Genomic DNA, 26,449 nt, shown 5'->3' on the forward strand with positions numbered 1-26,449 from the left:
AAGAGTTAAAATCAGTGTTTTAATGTTTTTTAAGTCAAAAGTTAAAGACATCAAGTATTTCTTTTGCAGCGCTTTTATTTATCTGTATAGATATACAATTATCATAATTTACAGTTACATAACTTTTAGTAATTAACCGGACTATAGGAAAAATCATACAAAAAGTTTGTACCACAAAATCATGTCCCTAAGGGATTAGGGTTCTCAGTAACAGAGAAATACAGAAGCTCAAAAGGGTCAGCAAGCTCTTGTAACTAAAGAGAGAACACAATCTGCTATATGTGGAAATGAGACTTCATAAAAGTATCTTTCAAATATCCCCTATTACAAAAAGGAATGCCTATTAAAATGCCATTATTTATTCTATATAAAACATCCTTTCTATCACTTCAAAAGCTTTTTTTTTTTGCTTTAAGATTAAAAAAAAAAAAAGGGCCAAATCCTTAAATAGATTTTGTGACAATTATGTCAATACAATATCCAAAGATTTCCATTATTTACTGTCCTTACTCAAAATCACCTGCATGTACCAGGTGCAATTTTGCAAACGTCACCACTGATAAGCCTTTTCCAAAGCAGAATTTTTCAGCAATACAGAAGACACAGTCCTCACAGTTATGCTTTACAATAGGTATATTCAAAATATAAATATAAAATCTCTCCAAACTATTATTTTTCCTAATGACTAAACTCTAAATTTTTTTTTAAAAAATGGAGGTTTTCAAACCAATGATGTGTGCAGCCCAATCTCATGACACAGTCATTTAAACTTCTCATCTGTAAAACACAATATAATACATTATCAAAAAAGGGAAGGGAAAAAAACCCACAAAACCCCATCACTACAAAATGAAAACCATAACCACTATAAAAAACATGCAGTGTCAAGTATTAAGTTACACATTTTGCTGGATAATCTTTTCACTCCTTTTGACCATAAAAGTAACACAGGATCAATGTAGAAAATTCAGAAAAGCCAAGAAAAAAAATAAACTCTTCTAACCCTACCATTCAAATGGAATTGGTAATATTTGGGGATTTTTCTTTCAGCCTTTTTTCCATTATATACAAGTAATGCATTTAAGAAATACATATGCTTGCATACTTTTTCTTGAATAAAATTAGGATATATTTGCATTTTTACCTTTTGTTCACTTAACATATGACAATGTTGAGTATCTCTGACTTTAAAAATCCTTCTAAAACATGATTTTAAAAACAACAACTATTTACAGAAGTAGAATTATTATGTTAAAAGGGAATTTGAGGGAGTTCCCTGGCAGTCCACTGGGAGGACTCCACACTTCCACTGTTGAGGCCCTAGGTTCAATCCCTGGTTGGGGAACTAAGATCCCACAAGCCTCAAGGTGTGGCCAGAAAAAAAAGGAATTTGAGACAAGCAAGAATCAATCTCCAGAAAACACAGCCTTGTTCTATCCTATTTCAGCCTACTCAAAATTCATAAAACTTACACAGTATAGATTTACAAATAAATTTTTTAAATCATAAAAATTCAGTATCTAAAAAACTAGAAATAACAAGAAAAAGACTCATCAGGAGAAAGTATTTGCAAATGATGTGACTCATAAGGTATTAGTCTCCAAAATTTGCAAACAGCTTATGATGCTTAACAGCATCAAAACAAACAACCCAATCAAAAAATGGGCAGAAGACCTAAACAGACATTTCTCCAAAGAAGACATACAGATGGCAATTAGGTACATGAAAAGATATTCAACATCAATAATTATCAATAATTATGAGAGAAATGCAAATCAAAACTACAATGAGACATCACCTCACACCCACCAGAATGGCTATCATCAAAAAATCCACAAACAATAAATAAATACTGGGGAGGGTATAGAGAGAAGGGAACCCTCCTATACTATTGGTGGGAATGTAAATTGGTATAGCCACTATGAAGATCAATATGGAGACACTTCTAAAAAAACTAAAAACAGAGCTACCATATGACCCTGCAATCCCACTCCTGGGCATATATCCAGAGAAAAACATGATCCAAAAGGATACATGCACCCCAGTGATCACTGCAGCATTGTTTCCAATAGCCAAGACATGGAAACAACCTAAATGTCCACTGACAGAGGAATGGATAAAGCAGATGTGGTCATATATACAACGGAATATTACTCAGTCATTAAAAGGAATGAAATAATGCCATTTGCAGCAACAAGGATGGAACTAGAGTGTGTCATGCTGAGTGAAGTAGGTCAGACAGAGAAAGAGAAGCACTGCATGACATCCCTTATATGTGGAATCTAAAAAGAAATTATGCAAATAAACTTACAGGACACAGATAAACTCACAGACTTAGAAAACAAACATGGCTGCTGGGCCGGGTAGGGACAGTTAGGGAGTTTGGGATGGACAGGTACACACAGCTGTGTTTAAGACGCATAATCAACAAGGAACTACTGCATAGCACATCAAACTGCTCAGTGTTATGTGGCAGCCTGGATGAGAGGATGGTTAAAAGAGAACGGATGCTTGTATATTTATGGCTGGGTCCCTTCACTGTTCACCGGAAACTATCACAACATTGTTAATTGGTTGTATCCCAGTATAAAATAAAAAGTTCAAAAAAAGAAAAATAGTCACTACTATGGTTCAGCATACACTCATGGAAAAAATTGATTTAACTTCAATTCCACACTATATACTTTAATCTGTTCCAAGTAAGAGAATACAGAATAGCATGTTAGTACCAGGAGGAAATAAAAGATGATCCTAACTAGTTAATATCAACTATCTTATCTTATCCAGTACTTTGGCCACCTCATGCGAAGAGTTGACTCATTGGAAAAGCCTCTGATGCTGGGAGGGATTGGGGGCAGGAGGAGAAGGGGACGACAGAGGATGAGATGGCTGGATGGCATCACCGACTCGATGGACGTGAGTTTGGGTGAACTTCAGGAGTTGGTGATGGACAGGGAGGCCTGGCGTGCTGCGATTCATGGGGTCACAAAGAGTCGGACACGACTGAGCGACTGATCTGATCTGATCTGATCTCAACTAGATAGTAAAAGATTATTTCAACCATCACCAAGAGTCAGACACAACTGAGCAACTGAACAACAATAATTAGTTAAGAAAAAGAAAATACGAGAAAGAATGAAAGGGTAAGCCTAGCACAGGAAGTGAGGACAAAGCCCTTTCCTCCAATAAATTATAAATACTGCAGGCCTCTCTCTCTTCTCTCAGAAGGAAAGTTAAAGCCCAATTTGCTTTTTATTCCCTTCATTTTATTTTAATCTTTGATATCCACCCTTTAAAAATTTTCTAATACGAACAAGAATTATGTTACAGTAGTCCCAAAGGTAACTGTTAGCTCTCAAAACTCAAGAGACTAATTTCTTAAAAGTCTAAACCCAATCTTGAAATAAACTGCTAATGCGTCAAGATTTTAAAAATAAAGACTTTTCTCTTTCAATACTTACTCTTCATGAGAAAGTTTCATTTCTTCCCTTTTTTTGGCAGAATAATTTAGGTTCCCACCTAAAATACATACAAGTGTGGAATTTTTTCAATGTAACTATCAGAAGTAAAATTCAAACACGCACGTGCCAATTTGCACATGCACACATACATCTTAAAGTAACAAAAAAAGCTGCGGAAGGTGAAAAACAGTTTATCTCCTGAAAACGTCCCAAGGGGGAAAAAGTGTTTTTTAAGAACCCTTATATGATACAAATAATCACTCCTTAATGTTAGCATTTTTTAAGAAATTTGGATTTATGTATTGCTCAAGGTTTGGGGACACTGTACTATTAATAAGTAGTGAAAATTAAGAGACATTAAAAGAAATGACCTAAAATTATTTAAACATCATATATAGTCATCTTTCTAAATACATGACAACCCTTAGGGGGTAAGCCAGTTTAGAAAAACTAATAAAGGTAATATAAAAATTTTATTAAGGACAAAAAATACAAAAACCAATATAAGCAAATGAAAAAAACCTGTAATTTCTCATTCTGTTACCAAACACTTTCAACCTTAAAATGCAAACTTCAGCCATAAATATGTTCACTTTTCATTTTTTAAAAATATAAGACACAGGCTACAACAGTCATCACAATTATACTTTAAGTATATAGGAAGGACTTCAGGTTACTTTTTAAAAAAGTTATACTTCTTTATGATAATACAAAAATAACATCTAACACAAAACTTAAACTGAACTGACCAGCAAGAACAGAACAACAATTTTAATAAATAAATGTGAGGGTCCAGAAACATAATTATATGCTATGAAGGAAAATATGTTTCAACACTATAAACAGAATGTTATTACATGAACTAAAGCACTGGCCTCTACAGGGGCATGGAGACAATCCAAGGGCCCCAAACAATTGTCCACTGTGGTCGATATTTGGCTGAAAATAATAAAATTCTATAAAGCAATTAGCCTTCAATTAAAAAATAAATTAATTTTAAAAATACCTCAATTTCTCTTACCTTGGGCATGATTTACCATGTAGAGTAGGACGACAGATAAAAGGGACACTGGAAGTGAAAAAAACATAGGATCCTTAAATACCTGTGCTTTTCCCCAATGGTTCCTATGTAATCATAACTGCAACCCCATGGATTGTATGTAGCCCGCCTGGCTCATCTGTCCATGGCATTTCCCAGGCAAGAATGCTGGACTGGGTTGCCATTTCCTTCTCCATGAGACCTTCCTGACCCAGGGATCTGGAAGATGGGTGGATTCTTTACCATCCAAGCCACCAGACCAGGGAAGTCTATTAATTCATATACAGCCCACTATTTAAGAAGAAATTATATATTTTTTAAAATGTGATGTGCTAATTTCTGCTAATTTTGAGATAATAAAATGCATTCAGGCTAGTCATAGCAATCATCTGCAAATACCACACCTTAGTCTTTATTCCTGTAAATGAAGTCAGATAAAATTATCACTGGAGTATACCATTTTAAATACAACTTACTGAAGGATAAAAGACATCTTGGTATGTTATGTGACATTTTCTTCAGATGAACACAATTTATGTGTAAGGTGAACGCATCAGTGGAAAAATACTGATTTATGTTTGCAGTTTCAGCAGTTTCCTAATGCTTCCTATTTTTAACCAATGAATCATTAAATAAATGATTTATTGGTAAAATTAAATAACAGGACTAACAATAAAAACAATTCAAAGCAGACTAATGAATAAATCATGAGTGTTCAGCCCTAAGCCACACTAATGTCCACATCTTCACACTAGGGACATACTCAGGACCCTTCAAATGGATCTACTCTAAAGGGGAAAGTGTTTTGTTTAAAAAAAAAAATTAAGTCTTTATGAAACAGACAAGATGAGTATGGAATCTGGGTGACTTTTTCTGTGTAACTTTTTTCACTGAGAATGTTTTTAATGTTCATTCACGCTGTAACATGTATCTGTACTACATTCTTCTTTGCACTGTATAACATAACGTTTACCAGTAAAAAGAACAAATATTTAGAACAGAACAGAAAGTAGACTCCACTGCTACCTTTATGGACAGGAATCTCCTGAAAAATGCCGATGACTCTTCACAGAACTGAAAAGTCACTAGCTGGAGTAGGAAGCTGCTGTGTAACACAGGGAGCTCAGCCTCGTGCTCTGTGGGTTTTGGGGGAAGGAGGTTCAAGAGGGAGGGGACATATGTATACTTATGGCTGCTTCACACAGCTATACAGCAGAAACCAACAAAACACTGTAAAACAATTATCTCCAATTAAAAATAATTTTAAAAACTGAGAGATCAAAAAAAATAGTACTACCAAAAAAAAAAAAAAAATCACTAGCTGGGAAACAGATGCATAGGCTAAGAATTAGGCAAATCTGAGTGCAACACTTTAGGGATTTGGTTTTTAAAAGTGGGGAAAAGAACAATAACAAAAACCTACAAGTATAAATGACAACGTGTGCATGCTAAGTCACTTCAGTCATGTCTGATTCTGCAACTGCATGGACGGTAGCCTGCCAGGACCCCTTCAGGTTCTTCTGTCCATGGGATTCTCCAGGCGAGAATACTGGAGCAGGCTTCCATCTCCTTCTCCAATAAACAAGGACATTCTGCCACATATTAGAAGAAACTAAATGTTGCCAGGTGGCGCACTTACAGGAAACACAGGCAATGAAGAAAACTTCTAAAAACAAGTATCCCCGAGTATCCAGGATCATTCCAGCAATGATGGAAATGACCGCCAACCCAAGATTCTGAATGGACTGCATGCTACAATTTAAGAAATCAAAAAAATATATATATCAATTCTAAAGTCATCATACACAAAAAGCAAGTCACTATAAATAATTGTATCTATAAACCACATATTATTAATGCTAAGAGATGTTTTAACCAAGAATGATCTGATTAGATTTTTTTTTTTCCATGACTGTTTCCACTACTTAACTTTAGGCTCACAGGTAAGGGAATCTGCCTCAGCAAGGGCAGGATGAACATGACACCTTCCTGCTGAAGGAGACAAAGGGCTAAGCGAATGCCAACCATAGATGTGGTTCCCCGCTTTGGCCTTTTCCACCAGAGAGGACAGGGACGCAGTGTCTCACTGAGAAGTCTACAGATAAACAGGCAGCAGGATGGTCAGCAAGCAACGCCCTTTTACGGCGTGGCTTATCGCTAGTTCTCCTATTAGTGGCTTGGTGCATTTTTTTGCCACAATAATAACACAAATAGATTAACGGACTTTTCTGCTTATTTCGAGGTTCAGAGCTGTCCCAAAAGCCTGAAGATGACTAGATTCAAGAGGTCTGGATTTTTATAAGATAATTAAATTGACACAGCAGGGAGAGACATTGTATGATCCATGTGCAAACACTTACAAGCCATATGCAGTTCCCAGCTGATGTTCAGGAACTACAAACGCCACCATTGGCCACAAGGCACAGGCGAGTAATGAGTAGGAGAGTCCCAGGAGACACTACAGAGAGCAACACAGAAAAGAGTAAAAAACGCTTATATTTACCAAAAGGTGATTTTCCTTTGATGCAGATTAGCAACAGTGACATAATAACTAACACATGCATATCCACACAAATTGCGTTACAAAATAATTAGGCTAAAAATTCACATTCAATACAGAAAGGTCCTGGCCCCTCTCTAACAGTATTACTCCAGTGACAAAATACACCAAGTAAGAAAATAAAGATAATTTGCAAAAAGTCATTACCAATGTCTCAGGAAAGCTAATTTTCCAGTATTCATTAGGAATTACAAATTAAGCAATCATGGTAACATTATGCCAGTAGTCTATTATCTTACCTCTGGGTCATCACCACCCATCTAGAGAGCCAAGCATAGAACCAGTAACAACCACTGCTCATTAAACAGCACCTACTGCTAACTTTTTCTCCAATTAAAGAAGAGACTTTATGATTTAAGTTAAAATAAGATCACTCATCATTTATCCCTATCAAATTGGCAACAATTAAAACAATGCCAGTGTCCAACATAGCAAGGACACTATTAATAAAAAAAACAAACACATTCATATATTATTGGTAAAGTCCTAAATGGGTAGAAAGTTATTACAGCAGAGGCTTCACAGCATCCACCAAGATGTTCAGTGTGCAAAACCTCTGCTCTAGCATTTCTACTTCTAGGAATCCATCCCACAGACTTCTCACCAAGGGCATAAATAGATATATTCACAATATTCTTTTATTAACAGTTAAGAAATATAGCACTTCAGCCTGTGGCCTTAAAAAATGACATTTTTGATGAATAACAAAAACTTGATGAATTCATCATTACTCTTTGACCTACTTAGAGTCAGAGACCAAAAAATGTAAAATCATAGATGCTGGGGCTAAATGATGGAATGACTTTTCTTAATGAAAAGTAAATGGAACTAATAGGCATTTTGGCTTTTATACGACTGTTTTATTTCAAATTCTCCATTAGCATTGAGAGTACTATACAGCCAAATGAAATCAAAAAGACTTTATGTATTGATGACTATTATTTATATACTTTAAAAATAGTTATCCTGTGGAAACGGACATCAAGTCTGTCTGCCCCACTATCACGAGCACTGCGATCAGAAGACCGAGCAGGGCTTCTGCTACGTGCTGTACAGTCCTCCCTGAGCCCCACGGTGTCAGCAGCCACATTACCATAGCAATCCAGGGGTTCCACAGTGTGAAGGCCAGCATGATGTGGGAAGCAAGTGTGGTCACCACTGCACACAAAACCCAGATGATGTTCTTTCCTGTTTTATCCACCAGAAGCCCAAATATTGGGGACATGGGAGCTGATATTACATATACGACACTGCCCAGAAAATACAAAAGATACTTAATAAAAGATATCGCAGCAAAAAAAAAAAAAAAAATCCAAAAGTCCTTAATTCTAAAATTCCTAGCTCATTTAACATTCTTCTAAAATGGTCATCAGTAAATAGAAATATAAAGATATAAAAGTGATCCAAGACTTCGCTGGTTTTCCATGAATGTAAAGATGGCCATTTTCAGGATCAAGACCCAAGATAGACTTGGTTTCACACTATAGACATTAGCTCACATAAATCTTCTCTGGCTCTAACACGGGGTTATAACTAAAGACCCACACTAAGCACACAGTAAGCATTCACAGAATTAATGGAATACCTGTTAATAGCACTGGCTGCCTGGGAGGAAAATCCAAATTTCTCTGTAAAGAAAACTCTAAAATAGAGAGGGGGGAAAAAAATAAACCCTTTAGAGAGAATTATTCTGTTTTTGTAAAAATAAAAGCAAAGTAATACTGAATAAAATAGTCAACTTCCCCTTCTTTCTGAACTGTTTTCCCATCTTATTTGATATTCATCTTTGAGCAACGGGCTAAAGCTTTAGTATTTATGTAAGTACTTGACCAACTAAATAAAATACACTGATGCCTAATTTTTCCTCTTTTACATATACAGAAAATAATACACACAAATTTTCAGAAACCCAAATATATTACTATATGAAACCAAGATGGCTTCTTTTTCTTAAAAATAATACTGGATGCGTCCTTTGCTAAATAATGTATAAGGTTCCTCTCTCAAACTGTAAAATGAAAGACTGAATTTAAGGATTATGATTACAAAGATGTTTCTCCACAAACACACACTCACACACTGCTCTGTTTAAGTGACAGTGAAAATTGCTCAGTCGTGTCTGACTCTCTGCAACCCCATGGACTATACATACAGTCCATGGAATTCTCCAGGCCAGAATACTGGAGTGGGTAGCCTTTCCCTTCTCCAGGGGATCTTCCCAACCCAGGGATAGAACCCAGGTCTCCTGCATTGCAGGCACATTCTTTACCAACTGAGCCACAAGAGTAGCCCACTCTGTTTAAGTAGGTGCCTACAAAAACATAGAGGAGGTAGGAGATAAAGCAAAGAATTTGACTTAAACCCTGAATTGGAGTCTGGTAGAACTGCAGTCTAACAAATGCAGATGTGCCTCGTCACTATGAGCTAATGCACCATCTCCATTCTCAGTAAGAGACTTCCTAGCAAAAGAATAAAGAGGAAACAAACAATACAAATCCAAAATCAAGCATTAAAATAAATCAGTATCACGAATCAAAAACTGTACTTAGGTGTTTCCTCAAAAACCTGGTACAAGAATTAAACCAATACTAAACCTTAAGCTACAGCTTCCTGGGTGGCTCAGTAGTAAAGAATCTGCCTGTCAACGCAGGAGATGCAAGAGAAGTGGGTTTTATCCCTAGGTCAGGACGATCCCCTGGAGGAGGGCATGGCAACCCACTACAGTATTCTTGCCTAGAGAATCCCACGGACAGAGCTTGGCGGACTACAGTCCACAGAGTGTCAAAAGAGTCGGACACAACTGAGTGACTGAGCAAACAAACCTCAAGCTAAGAAAAACAGTTGTATCCCAGGATGTAAAACAATTTCTATGAACATACTAACAACATACTAACAAAAATTTACAGCTTAAAAATTTACACTTATATGATTAAATTCTCATAATTTAGCAAACAAAAATGGAAGGCTAGAAATTACTTACTTTCCAAGTCCAATGAAAGGGAAGATGGCGACATAATAGCAGACACAGATGATAAATATAAGCCACAGGGGTAAGGAGAAATCCTTCACGTCCGTTAACTTGATCACTTCTCCTGAGAGGAGACAAGAAAGATGCTGTCAGTGCAATTCTGCATTTCTAAGTCAAGATTCTTTTTCTTTTATCACCTGATTAACTTTTGCAGTTCAGTTAAAAAAAAAAAAAAAACTTTTCTCAGTAAATTACTAGAACACAGCTTTGGGGATAATTTTAAAAGACAATAGAAAAATATAAAATCTAAGATTAGTATCTACCTTCTTCCTCTCCTCCAGGAACACTTATCACTTTGAAAATATACAAAGTACAATTAAGAAGGTAAATTCTGCCAAAACCACTTACAGGGGAAAAAAACATATCCAAAACTTTAGACAAGTGGAAATAGATTTGGAAATAAAATATTTAAACTGAATATACATCAATATAAAATTGTTTTTAAAATTTAAGTGGAAGAAAAAGATTTAATAAGCATGTATTAATAAGCTTCACTGGGTTTACAACATTACTATTAAGAACTTACCTCACTGTAAATTATCTCAAAAAGGCCATAATTCCCAAAAGCCTAAGTTTTCTTGCATTCAGACTAACCTGTTTTCCCTTGTTCTTTATGAAGGATTCGTTCCGCTCTCTGATCCAAGTAAGCAAGGGCCAAGGCACAGACAAGTGAAAGAATGCATGTTATACCCCCTATAAAAAAGAGAGAGAGAGATTTTTTACGGAACCAAACCGAAGGTTCCTAAAAGGCAGCACATTATATTAACAGCAGAAAACTTAGCCACGGAAAGGGATGGCATCTGGAGGCATATACAAAAAAACTACAATTACTAAATCAGGACAGAAGGAAAGTAAATGCATATGGGAACCACTCAGCACGTAACAGTTGCTATTACTATATATTAATTATTTCCCAGGAGAAGGTTGGAGATTAGAAAGGCTAGAACAAACTAGTCTAGTCTTATAATCAGAATACAGATTAAAGAAAGCTGATGACCAGCTAGCAAATTAGTCCGAATTTCTTAATTCAGTCTAAGCACCCATTATTGATGGATACCGGGGCAGGGGAAGAGGACAGAATTGCAAAAGCAAAGTCTGATCCTATGATCGGCTCATGTTCTTCTGACCCCTTCCCAAGTCTAACCCCTGCTTCCACCCCGTGGCGACCCCAAGGGTACCAACCAGCTGAAGTTACTTCTAACCCCTTCCCAAGTCTAACCCCCACCCCATGGCAGCCCCAAGGGCACCAGCTCAAGTTACTTCTGACCCCTTCCCAAGTCTAACCCCCACTCCATGGTGGCCCCAAGGGCACCAGTTCATGTTTCTTCTGACCCCTTCCCAAGTCTAGCCCCTGCCCCCACCTCGTGGCGCCCCCAAGGGCACCAGTCCTCCCACAGCACAGCCCACTCTCTCTCTCCTCCGTGCAATCAGCATTAGTCACCGATGCTGAGTCATATCATTAAAGTGAACCAGGAGAGAGAGTGAAGAAAGTTTATGCTTCTCAAGATTTTAATAAACAGAAGTTTAGTAAAGCTAATGAATCTTTAATTGGCTGATGCAATACGACATAATATGAAAGACTGCAGAGTCAGGAGACATGAGTTCTGCTTCTGGCACTAACAAGCTGACTGATCTTGGGCAAGGAATTTAACCTCTCTGAGCTTCAATTTTCCCATCTGTAAAATAAGAAGCTTTGACTTGATGGCACAGATCCTTCCTGGCTCTAAAATTCTTTAAAATGTATTATCAAATTCTCCACCGTGGAGGGAACTAGAAAGAATACTGAAGAGCATTTGAGAGTAAGAAAAAGCTTTTGAGAGGCAAAGGATTTGAGAGGGAGGGGAAGAGAGGAGGGGTCTCTAGAAACAAGCTGCCAGTCTAGCATTACCTCTCACTACCCCCTAGTTCAATTCCTGGGTTGGGAAGATCTCCTGGAGAAGGGACAGGCTAACCACTCCAGTATTCTTGGGCTTCCCTGGTGGCTCAGATCGTAAAGAATCTGCCTGCAATGAGGGAGATCTGGGTTCGCTCCCTGGGTCAGGAAGATGCCCTGGAGGAGGATATAGCAACCCATTCCAGCATTCTTGCCTGGAGAATCTCCATGGACAGAGGAGCCTGGTGGGGGTTACAGTCCATGGGGTTGCAAAGAGTCAGACATGACTGAGCAACTAAGCACAGAACAGTCCTCCCTTTACCAGCCTGTACCAAGGAATTATAAGGAATAAAAGATGGTACAGAGCCTGCAGCTCGCCACCCACAAGTCTCCCTAGGGCTCTGCAAGCAGTTCTCCATACCCCATGGGGCTCAGTTAGACAAATTTACCACACAGAGAGGCACAGCTGGTGAGTCCAGAGAGCCTCATCTGCTTCTCACTGACCAGCTGGCAACCAGCACAACCCAGCCTTAGCCAACAGACCCTGGTGCCAGAAGTGATCTATATGGCTTAGGCAAACAGCCACACTTCTACAGAAAACTAAGACATGGAGGTTAACTTCCTTGTCAAAGATGAGTCAGGACCAGAATCCAGACTCTGGGCTCCCAACCTGGTAGGTTTCTAATCACATCCTATCACCTCTGACATCTACAAAATGTAAGTTCCATAAGCAAACTGAATTTGATCAAAGGCAACAATTCTCCCTTTTGCTACAGACTATTAACAAACACCTTACAGGGAGGTATAAACTCCCTGACTGCTTTCCAAGTTCTCACATATACTCTCATTTGCTCATCACAACAGCACACACAGGACAAGATCCTCATTTTAAGAAAGTGGAAATAAAAACACAAATGGGATGAATGACGTTACTATGTTCACTGTGTCTAATTAGGTCCAAGAACTAGTGAACTGTGCAGGCACAACCATAACCACGTGGTCTAAGCGGGGTTCCCCTCTCTGTCACGCCCCTTTGTGTAACAAGCTTTCAAAAGAGGCAAAACGTGGGACTTCAGGATTCACTAACCGATCATAAGTGTGACCCCAAGGGTTGTGTGACCAGCAGAACCCAATGAAGCTTCAACCTTAGAATATAGCCATCCCATGAGGTTCATGTTTACTGTGCTTCCCTGGAAGAGAAAGAAAAAAAATCATCATAATTTTCATTTGTATCTGTCCTGCTTGAAAAAAAAAAAGATGTGAGTAGCTTAGAGAAATAGGTATAATAGGGATCATTAAAAAACAGATAATTATATAAAAAAAAAACACTACAAGGAAAAATAACAACCTAAGATAAAGCCACAGCTAAGATTACTACACAAAAATGGCAACTTATAGAAAATGCTAGTATTCAAAACAGCACAGTACATCTAGAACTTCCTAGTAGCCCAAACAAAAATAAAACACAAGTTACCAAATTTACAGGGTACCCAAGACAATAATAAACTTTGGCTCAGAAAAAGCACAGCTTTTCCTGATAGTGACATCTGGGGAAAAAATCCATCCTCTGATTGTCCTTGGCATGGCGTGCTCAGTCGTGTCTGACTCTCTGTGGCCCCATGGACTATAGCCTGCCAGGCTCCTCTGTCCATGGGATTTCCCAGGCAAGGTTACTGGAGTGGGTTGCCATTTCTTTTTCCAGGGGATTTTCCCAACCCAAGGATTGAACTCGAGTCTCCTACAAGTCTCTTGCACTGCAGACTGATTCTTTACCACTGAGCTACCTGCGAAGCCCATATCAAATAGCAATACATGTTTCCTTAAAAAAATAAGCAAAAAATAAAGGATGGAAGGAGAATAGAAAGGAGTGGACACCTTGCTGAGATGTGACTGTGGATTAAGAACTTGAAGGAAGCTGTGAGACTGCCCAGGGGAAAAGCACAGCACTCCAGACCGAAGAACAGCCAGTGACCTGGCCCCAAGAGTCTAGAGCAGTGTCTGCAAAGGAGACACAGAAGAGATGAGGTCCTCAGGGAGGAACTGGGGGGAAGGCAGGCTACTGGTAATAAAAGAACTTCTGGCTTTTACTGAGTGAGATGGGAAGCCACTGGGATTCTAAGTAGAGAACTGGTACAATTCCTTACATTTTAAGGAACTCATTTGAACTCACTCTGGCTGCTATACTCAAAACACCCTACAAATGAGGATGACACAGAAGCCAGGACATTGGCTGGGGGAGGCTGCCATAATGAAGAAGAGGGATGACGGTCTCGGACTGGGGAGACTGGCAGAGGACACAATGAGAAGCGATCAGATTACAGGTACATTCTGATGGTAAAGCTGACAGGATTTGCTGCTGGAAAATATGTAGAGAGTTGAGCGAGTGGTAAGGAGTGGTTCACAGTGACATCAAAGTTTTTGCCTGAGAAACTGGAAGATAAAAGCTGTTCATAAATGAAAATGAGAAACCTTTAGCATGAGCTGGTTTGGGTGATGGTAGGTGGAATGGCAAGAACTGGGCTTTGGCTGTGTTGAGTCTGATACGCCTACGAGACATCCACATGGAAATGTCAGCAGGAAAGCTACACATAAGGGATGGAATTCAAAGGATAGGCCTGGACAATACAACTTCAGGGGCAAAGATATGCTATTTAAAACTTCAAAACCAGATACAATTACCAAGGAAGTTAAGTGTCAAAAGAAATGAGAAGGTGTCCGATGACCCAGCCCACATTACAGGTTGAGAAGACTGAGATGGACGCAGCAAAAAGAGGTACAGGAGCAAGAAGAAAATGATGAGACTGTGGGGTCCTTGAAGCCAAGAGAAGAAATCAAGGAAGTGTCCTAAACACTACTGCTAAGGTCAGACACTGGAGACTGAGAAACGAATGGGTCCTCAACCAGATTCTCGCAGCAAATCGCACAAATGGCTATTTCTCACAAAACAGTAGCCAGTGGCACTACTCAGATGAACATGAAGGTATAAATGAAGACCTACCGGAAACTTTCCTCAATATCATCAAAAATACAAGCCTCTCAAAGACATATTGTCTTAATAACCCTTTAAATCTAAAATGCCTAACGTGATCTGGCTTAGCAAGTACTTAATAAATATTTCTCAAAATAAGGACATTTTAAAAGTAACAAAGAAGAACCAAAGGCTGCTGGACTTCCAACCCCCAGGTAAGGCATGAAAAATAATAGGACTGAGAAGTCCACTGACTGAAGGGTAATGGTAATAGCCTAAGTGTTTAAAATCAGACAAACTCTCAACTCAGCCAACAAAAAAATCATGACAAGGTAAAGCCAGAACTGCCACAATCCTTCTGAGTAAGTGCAGGGACATGAGAGACACAAAAAAAGACTGAACTTCCATCTATCCCAGCACCTCTGTGATGGACTCCTCTGGTCTCACAAGTCTCACAAGGACCCTAAATACACCATCCGGACCAGAATCGAGCCACCCTCGCTATTGCAGAGGTGGCTGCCTGAGCTCTGCTTCACTCCACGTCCAGCTCAGGTCCCTTACCATCTGATAAGCCCTGCATCACAGAAGCCTGAGAAACCTTTTGAGAAACTTAGGGCTCCTCAGGATGAAGGTGAATGGATTATTAACTAGTTTGTGGCCACAAAGGAAAGAACCCGAAGATCACTAGTAATCACAGTGCATCAATGAGAATGAGTCTTGCTCAACTGCTCCTATTTCCTTCTTTTAGGAGTTACTGGATGATGAGATCCACCAACTGCTACAGACATGTCTTGATTTGCCCAAGATACATTATGAAGCACCCAGAATGTCCCTGTGGATAAAATTTAGAAAACGTGGAAAACCACACTAGTTATCAAAGGTAAAAAAATTAAAATAATACTTGGGTGTTTCCTATCCAATTGACAAAATGACTTTTTAAAAATAATAGCCTGCAGTATCAAAGCTACAGTAAGAAGGATCCTCTCATATCGCAAAGACAGAGATAGAAACATCTCTGAAAAGATAAGGTGGAAATATGTCTCAACAGTCCTAAGAAACCCAAACAAACCCTCTGACTCAGTAATAATTCCATTCTGCGCAATCTAGCCTCAGGAAACAATCAGAGATACAGACAAGTTTTGGAATGTTGCTGCACAACAGCTCTATTTATAATATTGGAAAACTAGAAAAAGCCTACGTGTACAAAAATTAGACATGTTTTATATATATACAACACACATAAGTGTAATATATCTCATAAGATGAAGCATTACATTAAAAACATTTCATTTGTACTGCATTTTTTTGTACTGGATTACTTCCCTAAGACTATGTTCCAAGGATTTTCATGCCATTTACAGTCTTTAAAATCTTGACTTTTAATGGCAAGAATCTTTTTAAAAACCTCTATTCGTAGGAGTTTATGAGAAAAAAAAACCGAACAGGGTTTGGGATGGCCAAAGCACCTTTCAGGTTGAGTTTATAACAACTTGCCAAAGCCTCTGACTGTGTGGATCACAATAAACTGTGGAAAATTCTGAAAGAGATGGGAATACCAGACCACCTGATTTGCCTCTTGAGAAACCTATATGCAGGTCAGGAAGCAACAGTTAGAACCAGACATGGGACAACAGACTGGTTCCAAATAGGAAAAGGAGTACGTCAAGGCTGTATATCGTCACCCTGCTTATTTAACTTATATGCAGAGTACATCATGAGAAACGCTGGACTGGAAGAAGCACAAGCTGGAATGAAGATTGCCGGGAGAAATATCAATAACCTCAGATATGCAGATGACACCACCCTTATGTCAGAAAGTGAAGAAGTAAAGAGCCTCTTGATGAAAGTGAAAGAGGAGAGGGAAAAAGTTGGCTTAAAGCTCAACATTCAGAAAACGAAGATCATGGCAGGTCCCATCATTTCATGGGAAATAGAAGGGGAAACAGTGGAAACAGTGTCAGACTTTATTTTTTTGGGCTCCAAAATCACTGCAGATGGTGACTGCAGCCATGAAATTAAAAGACACTTACTCCTTGGGAGGAAAGTTATGACCAACCTAGATTGAAAAGCAGAGACATTACTTTGCCAACAAAGGTCCGTCTAGTCAAGGCTATGGTTTTTCCAGTGGTCATGTATGGATGTGAGAGTTGGACTGTGAAGAAAGCTGAGTGCCGAAGAATTGATGCTTTTGAACTGTGGTGTTGGAGAAGACTCTTGAGAGTCCCTTGGACTGCAAGGAGATCCAGCCAGTCCATTCTAAACGAGATCGGTCCTGGGTGTTCTTTGGAAGGACTGATGCTGAAGCTGAAACTCCAGTACTTTGGCCACCTCATGCGAAGAGTTGACTCATTGGAAAAGACCCTGATGCTGGGAGGGATTGGGGACAGGAGAAGGGGACAACAGAGGATGAGATGGCTGGATGGCATCACCGACTTGATGGACATGAGTTTGGGTGAACTTCAGGAGTTGGTGATGGACAGGGAGGCCTGGCGTGCTGCGATTCATGGGGTCACAAAGAGTCGGACACGACTGAGTGACTGAACTGAACTGAATGTCGCTCCCCTGGGTACCCTCTACCAGACAACCTAATATGAAACACCGTGATCATTTCCAGGTTCCAAATACTGGAAGGAACATGACCACCAATAGTGAAGTCCAGAGAGGCGGGAGCATCACAGTCAGGGAACTGAAACCCAGGCCACATGGTTTAGACAAGCACAGCAAATGAATATGTCTGACCAAGACCTTCAGATCCGTCTTCGTAAGCAAAATGCTAGTGCCTGACAGAGAAAATAAATACTCGCTGGAAGGCAAAAATCCAACAACCAGTAAAAGCTACTTGTGCAGGCAGATCTCATCTCTATAGGAGACTGGGCTTTACTAAGTTAATCATAGTTGGAACTTCCTTGGTAGTCCAGTGGCTAAGACTCCATGCTCCCAATGCAGGGGACCCAGGTTCGATCCCTGGCTGGGGAACTAAGATCCCATGTGCTGCAAGTAAAGAACCCATATGCCACAACTAAGACCCAGGGCAGCCAAGTAAACAAATAATAATAAAAATAATGTATTTGGATGCTTTTTATATAGTGACACGACTTTGAGAATTTGTTTAAAAAACAAAAAGTTAACTGTAGTAGATGAGTGAGAGCTTCTTATCACTAGAAATGTGCAAGCAGAGCCTGGATGACCATACATAAAGACGTTCACCGCAGTAATGCCGAAAATGGGTAAAGAAGTTAGAGAATAAAACCTCTGCAATCCGTCTGTCCCAATGCTTAGAATCTCTGAACTAACGAATGCTCAATTAGCATTTGAAACTGCTTCCTCTTAGGTGAAATAAGATTAGAAATGCCTTCACTAAAGGTAAATGGTACATTACGGTCTAGAAAAATATATAAAAAATCAACACAACTTATACAGAAATATATTTCATCCTGTAATCTTTAAGACATGGTTACAAGAGTCAATCGTTTGCTTCCTATTTGGCTTTGTTATCTGTCATACTTACAATTCTCGCCATGCTAAGCTGGAGTCCAAACACCAAGTTTAATTCTTTGCCTTTAAACCAGCTCACAGCGTATGTATTCTGGGCAACTGCTAAGGACTCCCCACCAATCCTAAAACAAGGAAAGAAAAGTCACAGCTTTTAAAAGAAATACCACAGTTAGCAATGCAGCAGGTGTAAAATTTTGACACTCATCCCGTCAAGAGGTAGTGTCTACGCTCCTCCTCTGAATCTAGATGGACTTGTGATTGCTTCAACGAGGAGAAGGCGGTGGAAGTGGGGCTGGGATATAAAAGGGGGTATCTGCCTTTTCACTCAAACGTTGACACTTAGAACCCTGAGCCACTGTGTACAAAGGCCAACGACCCTGAGTCCACCGCAGTATGAGAAAGCCAAGCCACAGAGAGGCTAAACGTAGGTGCTCTGGTCAGCAGTGCCAGTCCTCAAGTCACCCCAGTCCAGGCTCCAGATGTCAGGGGCACAGACACACTGTTCACACTGTACCCAGTCCAAATTCCTGACGCACAAAGTCCAAGATGTAAGGGTTCTTTTGTAACCCAGCAGGATCTGTGGGGCCTTCCTGAGACAGGCCTTTGCCCGTATGCTCTGCTGCAGCTCCTCTCTGAAGGACACAGATAATAGTATTTGGTATGAATTTCCTGAGTTGTGCTGCAGATGTGAAAACTGCCCCCACCAAAAGAAGAACTACTTGATGACCATGAGCACACAGCCCAGGCCTCCGGCAGCCTAAGGACTGATAAGAGTTAACCCCTGTGACACCACCCTACTGCCTCCCATCATAACCACCCATCATCAGCCAATAACAGAATTGTACACGAGCTGATCAGGTACCCTGAGACATCCCCGCTTCGTCTATCTTTTAAAATGCTTTGCCTAAACCCTTCCAGGAGCATGAAGCTTTTTAGGGCATGAGCCACCTCGTCTCCTTGCATAGCCCTGCAATATACCCTTCTCTGCTCTAAACTCCTACATTTCACTGAACCTCACTGTGCACCTGGCACACAAACCTGTGTTTAAGTACAGGTAATTTAATACACTGCAATGACAACCCTGCCTGGCAATAAACGGAGTTTGAGCTACCACATCATCATCTTCACTGTATAAAATATTCATCTGGGAAGAGTGGTCCATACTTTGTGAAAACACATAGATTCACACTTTTTAGGCAGTATCTTCCATATTTGACATTCTTCTACTTTCCAGATTTTAATTTTCCTTCTGCAGGTTCTAAATATTGACCTTCAGGTAAGAGATTCCTCTTCTCTGCATCCAAACACTGAGTCCTCCTCACCACTGTCCTCATCTAAAAATATTTCTCCTCTTCTATGAATCCAAATCCTATATGGATGGCCATTTCTGATCACACATCTATCTCTGAGTCCCTTTCACATTTTAATAAACCATTTTTCCCTTCTTCCTCACTTAGAGCACTTTTGGGGATGTGTCACCTATGGCTACGTGTCCCTGGTACCTGTAAAAAGCGTAAGTTAGGTTGTCTGCATCCCTCCAGGCAGGAAGCCCAAGGCTGAATTGAGAATGAGCTTACAGAACAGACACTGAAATTCACTGAGAGCTATTGGTCTTTTAGTAATCTGCTCATTAAAGCCTTTTCAACATGATTCAAAAGGACCTACACATTACCCACTAAGAAACAGCAAAATGTCCATTAATCACCAAGCTAGAAATTGACGTTCTACACTTCTCTACCGGAGAAGGCAATGGCACCCCACTCCAGTACTCTTGCCTGGAAAATCCCATGGATGGAGGAGCCTGGTAGGCTGCAGTCCATGGGGTCACTAAAAGTCGGACACGACTGAGCAACTTCGCTTTCACTTTTCACTTTCATGCATTGGAGAAGGAAATGGCAACCCACTCCAGTGTTCTTGCCTGGAGAATCCCAGGGACGGGGGAGCCCGGTGGCTGCCGTCTATGGGGTCACACAGAGTCGGACACGACTGAAGTGACTTAGCATAGCATAGCATAGCATACTTCTCTACATGAGGTTTAAATCACAGTCTTCAATACAACAGAAAAGCAAAACACCTAAGAAGAACATCATCTCTGGAAAACTATTTAATATTCAAACCCTATACAGAATTAACTATTACCACTCAAAATTGTTGCTTACTGTAAAGGAAATTAAGACAACAATTGAGCAGTTGTGTGTGTCTGTGTGTGTATATATACGCGCGCACACACACATACACATATATAGAGAGAGAGAGAGAAAGAGAGAAAGAGAGGTAGATATCAAGGATTTGAAGTAATTCTCCAGAAGATACAATAATATATTTTGGCAAATCTTTAATAAATTGATAAATGAACAGTAATGTGTGCATGTGTTCAGGCGCTCAGTCGTGTCCAATGCTTTGCTCCATGGACTATAGCCCACTAGGCTCCTCTGCCCATGCAATTTTCCAGGCAAGAATACTGGAGTTGGTTGCCATTTCTACCTCCAGACGATCATCTCCACCCAGGGACCAAACTCATATCTCCTACAATTCTCCTATACGGCAGGCGGATTCTTTACCACTGAGCCACCTGGGAAGCCCCCAAAACAGTAATTTGTTAAGACAAATGAAATTATGCATAACTTACCCAAACACAAACCTTCCCAATTCCATCAGCCAAAAAGCATTAAATATTCCACCCAGGGCAAAAACAACCTGTAACATGGAATATAATGTAGGATCAATGAAAAAGAAAATTCAAGGAATCCAAAATAAGTAACATAAGATGAAACACAACTTCTACAATGATTTTAGTATTTCTTCTTAGTAAATCTGTGAAATTTAAGTACCAATGTTCATCTGTCTCAAGGCTTAAAATGGACTGTGCATTATGTCACATGGGCATTTGTGAACTCTGCTTAAGTTAGGCTTTCACCAAACACATCCACGCTGGTGGAAGCAGACAAGAATTCAACAGTGTTCACAGTAATCAGTGAACCATTTGTCTTACCTGCCCAATGCAAACAAAGCAACTAAAAATGATGGTGCCCCATCTGTCAGAAAGAGAGAGAGAGAGGGAATTAAGAGTTTATCACCAAATCCTTCAGGAATAATTCACTTTGGATTTCTTGGGACTCCTCTGCATTCCCTCCAAAGGAAGAAAAATGAAGTTATGGCTGGCCTCTGAAATCAGCAGCTTTCCGAGACTGAATGCTAATCCATAGAGGTCTCTAATCCCAAAGGGATTCCAGAGGCTTTGGTAAGGGCATGTTTGTTTAAGCCATTATCATCTCTTAAACAAAACTTGTTAAATAATCTTCAAGAAGTTCCCAGGGTTCCCATTTAAAAATGGACATTCTTCACAAATTTTTTCTTGAGTTTAGGGTTGATTCCAAGGAATTCTATATTAAACAATTTTTAAGTGGTTTTAATTCTGTATGCTGCTGCTGCTGCTAAGTCACTTCAGTCGTGTCCTACTCTGTGCGACCCGATAGACAGCAGCCCACCAGGCTCCGTCATCCATGGGATTTTCCAGGCAAGAGTACTGGAGTGGGTTGCCATTGCCTTCTCCGTTAATTCTGTATAACTAATAGCTATTTTTAAAAGGAAAAACAGGGACCATGAGAAATGATATAAATCTGCTTACTCTAACATTCCATACTCTGAATAGCTCATTAATGTTTCCCCAGAGTAATAAAATACCAGTATTAGGAGAGTCATTAAAGATTATATGAGTAAACCATCTTTCTGAAACCCAAGTCCCTCCAAAAATCCTTGTGAAATGGTAATACCACAGTCTACTGAAAGTTTTCCCAAAACAACTCATGGCCTCTCCTGTTATCCTGATCAAGCAAAATCTTCATCACTCATAAATGGCATCTGTTTCCTTCAAGTTCAAGCGAACTCTACCCCTTTAGATGAAGCAAATTAAAGTCCTCCTTTATACACTCATCAAAGTGTTTAAAAGTTAGTCCCCAAGCTTAAACACATATAGTTTCTTCTTTTTCACCACACATGGCTGGAAAGCCCATCGTCATTTTGCCCTCTGCCTTCTGAAAATATTCCAGACTACATCCCTCCTAATGTCTCCACAAACAGCACACAATCATCAGAATGAAAACTGACAAAGCTAATAATGTGATGCCTTCCTCAGCATCTAACTGGAGTGGTCACAAAAAGTTTAATGCCTAAAGAAAGGCAGAAGAGAAAAGCTCACTGGGGCTGGGAGAGGTAAACAGTAAATACCTGCCAAATACTGTGCACCCATCTCCCTCAATCCTTATAACTACCTTGCAAGGCAGGAAATACTATCCATGTTTTACCAATGAGGAAACTGAGGCTCAGGAATCTAGGAACAGCTCAGAAGAACTAAGAAGCTGAGCAAGTGGCAGCAACAGAAATCAGAACCTGGCTTGCTGATTCCAAGTGAGGGCATAACTGACCTTTAGATAACTGAGTTACCATATGCCATGAGCAGCATTTAACTGAAATACCAACCAAGTTTCAAAAACCAAAATTACACACACACACAAACAAATGCACATTAACACACTCAATACACAAGTTTATTCAGTTCTTCCTATAAATTCTTCCCAGAAATACTTAATCTAGTTTTGTGTTTTCTTAATAATCATATTTACCCACAAGTGAGATTTTTCCCAAGCTTACCGTATTCCAAACACTCGGTCTATCAAAAAGCCACCAAAGAAACACAAAACTACATTGGGCCAAGAATACCAGGCATACAGCAGCATGAATTTCGTGGTATTCACCTGCATATCCTATATGGAAAGAAAACAGAACAATTTTTTTCAAAGCAGTTAAGTGTAGCAACTAACAATCAAATCATTCTTTCTGGTAGTGGAGGCATTTCTTAATCATTTACTGTTACTAACAGTTTTGGCCTCTACCTCCAGAAAAACGGCCCCACCTGGGAACTTCTTGCATCTGCAGTCGTTTCAGAGGCTCGGTGGGGCTCAGCGTCCCTCAGCTCTTGCCCTATGGGGATCACCTCTGCCTACATCCGCCTGTATCTTCTACATTTCTATTCCCTGTGTACTACCTGCTGTGGGGCTTCACTCACATGAAAAAGGACAGTCTTTAGCATATCCTTTCCCCCCACCTCACTAATTCTTGGTCTTTCTCATTCACTCTAGAATGTAAAGGGCCAATCTGTGTATTTCTCCCTATCTAATGAATCAAATAAAAAAAAAAACTTACAAAGGAAAAAAAAAAATCTAAATACATAGGAAACTGTAAATATCAAAAATACCGACATGGACAATCCTCTGGAATCAGTATCCACATTTTAAAAATGAAATAACAATAACATATTTAAGAAAGCAAAATGCTCTCCTACCAAATCATCTGTCATTCTGATGATTACACAGTGGGAGAGAGAAATGCCAACAAAAATTTGCAATACTTTTTGGGCTGCACTGTAGAAATAGTAGTTATTTATCTAAGGTATGAAACAATATCAAGTCATAAGTGCCATAAATGAATTCTCTGTGGCCACTCATTCCAAGTCAAGAATACTCCTTGCCTACACAGATTTGGTGACAACAGATGTTCAAATGGATTCATTAGACAATGTTTCAGACCATGCAATCTGAGAGCTGATGCTTCAGCAGTGTATCTGCTCCAGAGACAACAAAAGAAACAAAGGTGAAAAGTCAACTTACCCGTTTAACTTGAATCTGAAGGGCAGCAGGATTATCATAGCAAAAGTAGCTGCCTAGAAAAGGGAAAAGCAAATTTCTTTTTAGTAATACTTTCCATATAAAAGTTTCAAGTTGCAATTACTACTCCAATGGTGATTTTAAATGTTTATACTAGGAAATTAAAGTATACTAGGAAACTTTTTTGGACTGCTTCCTTGTCCAATAATACTCAGTTGCAGCCAAATAACCCAGAGAAAACATACCAAGTTATTTACAAATTATCAGCCTGCATACACAGCAAATACTGGGAACCTGGATTAAGAAGTTAATCAACAACTGTTTTTCCACCTTGAAAGTGAAAGTCACTCAGCTGTGTCTGACTCTCTGCCACCCCATGGACTACACAGTCCAGGGAGTTCTCCAGGCCAGAACGCTGGAGTGGGTTGCCATTCCCTTCTACAGGGGATCTTTCCAACCCAGGGATCAAACCCAGGTCTCCCACATTGCAGGCAGATTCTTTACCAGATGAGCCACCAGGGAAGCCGTTTTCCACCTTACTTTCATCCTGTTTCCTATGTCTATTGTTTTATTAGCATCTTCATGAAACAGCTATATTTTCCTTAAAGCTACCAACACACACACACACACACACACACACACACACACACACACACACACGTCAAAAACATCCTCAGCAGTTTCCTAGTAATGTTACCTAAAGCCACCACTTGAGCACACAGGAATGGAGTTTAACTACTCTGACTAGATCTGTTTTCAAAATAAGAATTCTAATTCCACAAACAGTATCCAAGATCAAATAACTCAGCAAATACACAGCCAGGAATGAAGAAGAATAAAATAGAGTTCTAAAAGGTTAGATTAAAACATAGTAACATCTTCTGGAGGGTCAGAAAGAAAGAAGTGGAGAGAGGTCGGACTTTTTATAGTAATAAAATCAACAAGAGTTTTGATAGGCCACAAGATAATGTTGCCTCTGTTTCTCCACTAACTCTGTCTAGAAGTATACATGAGAAACCACCAGTTCAAAAGAAATAAAACTGTCATTAGAAAAGTTATGCCTCTGGCTTCTGAAACCCACTGAAGGTAAACATAAAAACCACTAAATATAAATTGTTAAAGTAGGGGCAATTTTAAGTGTCTTGTGTTGTTCTTGATTTTTTGTTCCTAAACTCAGAACTTCATGAATCCTGTTTTAATGGCATATCAATGTCAAAGGAATCATATCATATCAAAGGAATATCAATGTCAGGCTTCAAAGTTAATGAATGGGCACCATCTTTCCACAAAGTGAGAAGAGAGGGAACAGAAAGAGGTGCAAAGAAACTTAAAGCCCAAAGCAGCCTCCATGCCTTCTTATATATTCCAGCAGTAGCATAAAGGTATCCACCATAAACCTGTTGATTACACCAAATCCAGCGAGTCCACGAAAAATACATTATTACTTTCACACCAAGCTGATACTGACATAGAATGTTACTGGAAAAATTAGTTGCTGGGACATAATAAGCAGATATTTAAAAAATTATCTCCAGAAACTGCTTTCACAGTCACCAAATTTCGTAACTGAAAGCAAACAGCACAAGTCCAGTCCAGTATGACTGCTTCACATTAGCAGAGCGGAGGGTACTAGAGAGTACGAGAATACATCTACCCACTGACGCAATCAACAAGACACACTCATACCTTTTACCAAAGAGGAAGAGAAACAAACGACTGCCAACGAATTTTTCAATCAAAAAATTTAAAGTATTCTTTAAATACTTTAAAGTATTTTTGGAGGCTTCTTTGGGGGAGGGGATTACATCTTTCTGCATTCCCTCTAAACAAAGTGTCATGAGAGGAACCTTGACATCTAGGGATTCTCTCATATCTATAGTCCCAGAAGGCAAATTGCTAGCTTTTGGAACTTCTTTCGAGAGCAAATGAGTGGGACAAAGGTTGCTCAGCTCAGTCCCCTGACCCCCCACCTTCAGGACACTGAATAGCCAGCAACAGTGGGGTCGAGAACGGGGGCGAAAAAAGGGCGGGAGGACCTAGGAGTTCAACGCAACTCCGAGACTCTGGAATTCCTTGATTACCACTCCCACCCCACCAGGCCGGCCGGCTCACCGAAGCCAAGGAAGCACATCAGCAATAGAACCACAAGCCGGTGCGCTAGGTGACTGGGGTCGCAGAGGGCCTGCAGCGCCCCGGAGGCAGCGGGGGGAGCCCGGGTTTCTCTGCCCGCCTCGTCCGAGCCGCCTGGCAGCAGCGCCCTCGCTTCCTCCTCCTCGTCCTCCATCGAGCCCGCGGGAGACCGAGAGATGACAGCGAATGCAACTCCAGGAGGAAGCCGCTGCCGGAGCCCAGAGCAAACTGT

At 39.8% G+C, this 26,449-nt stretch overlaps 1 protein-coding gene across 2 annotated transcripts; it reads right to left on the reverse strand.

The window, feature by feature from the left end:
- On the reverse strand, positions 1–26,449 carry MFSD1 (major facilitator superfamily domain containing 1). 2 transcript variants are annotated; one of them, NM_001075351.1, is given in 16 exon segments: positions 1–777; positions 3,462–3,519; positions 4,483–4,530; positions 6,140–6,252; positions 6,861–6,958; positions 8,154–8,310; positions 8,646–8,702; positions 10,041–10,152; positions 10,683–10,781; positions 13,049–13,151; positions 18,438–18,546; positions 21,054–21,121; positions 21,417–21,459; positions 23,075–23,187; positions 24,091–24,143; positions 26,200–26,386. In NM_001075351.1, coding segments are annotated over 16 exon segments (1,407 nt in total). In that variant the 5' UTR covers positions 26,372–26,386; the 3' UTR covers positions 1–773.

The sequence above is a fragment of the Bos taurus genome, chromosome 1, assembly GCF_002263795.3.
Source record: "Bos taurus isolate L1 Dominette 01449 registration number 42190680 breed Hereford chromosome 1, ARS-UCD2.0, whole genome shotgun sequence".
NCBI classification, from domain to species: Eukaryota; Metazoa; Chordata; class Mammalia; order Artiodactyla; family Bovidae; genus Bos; species Bos taurus.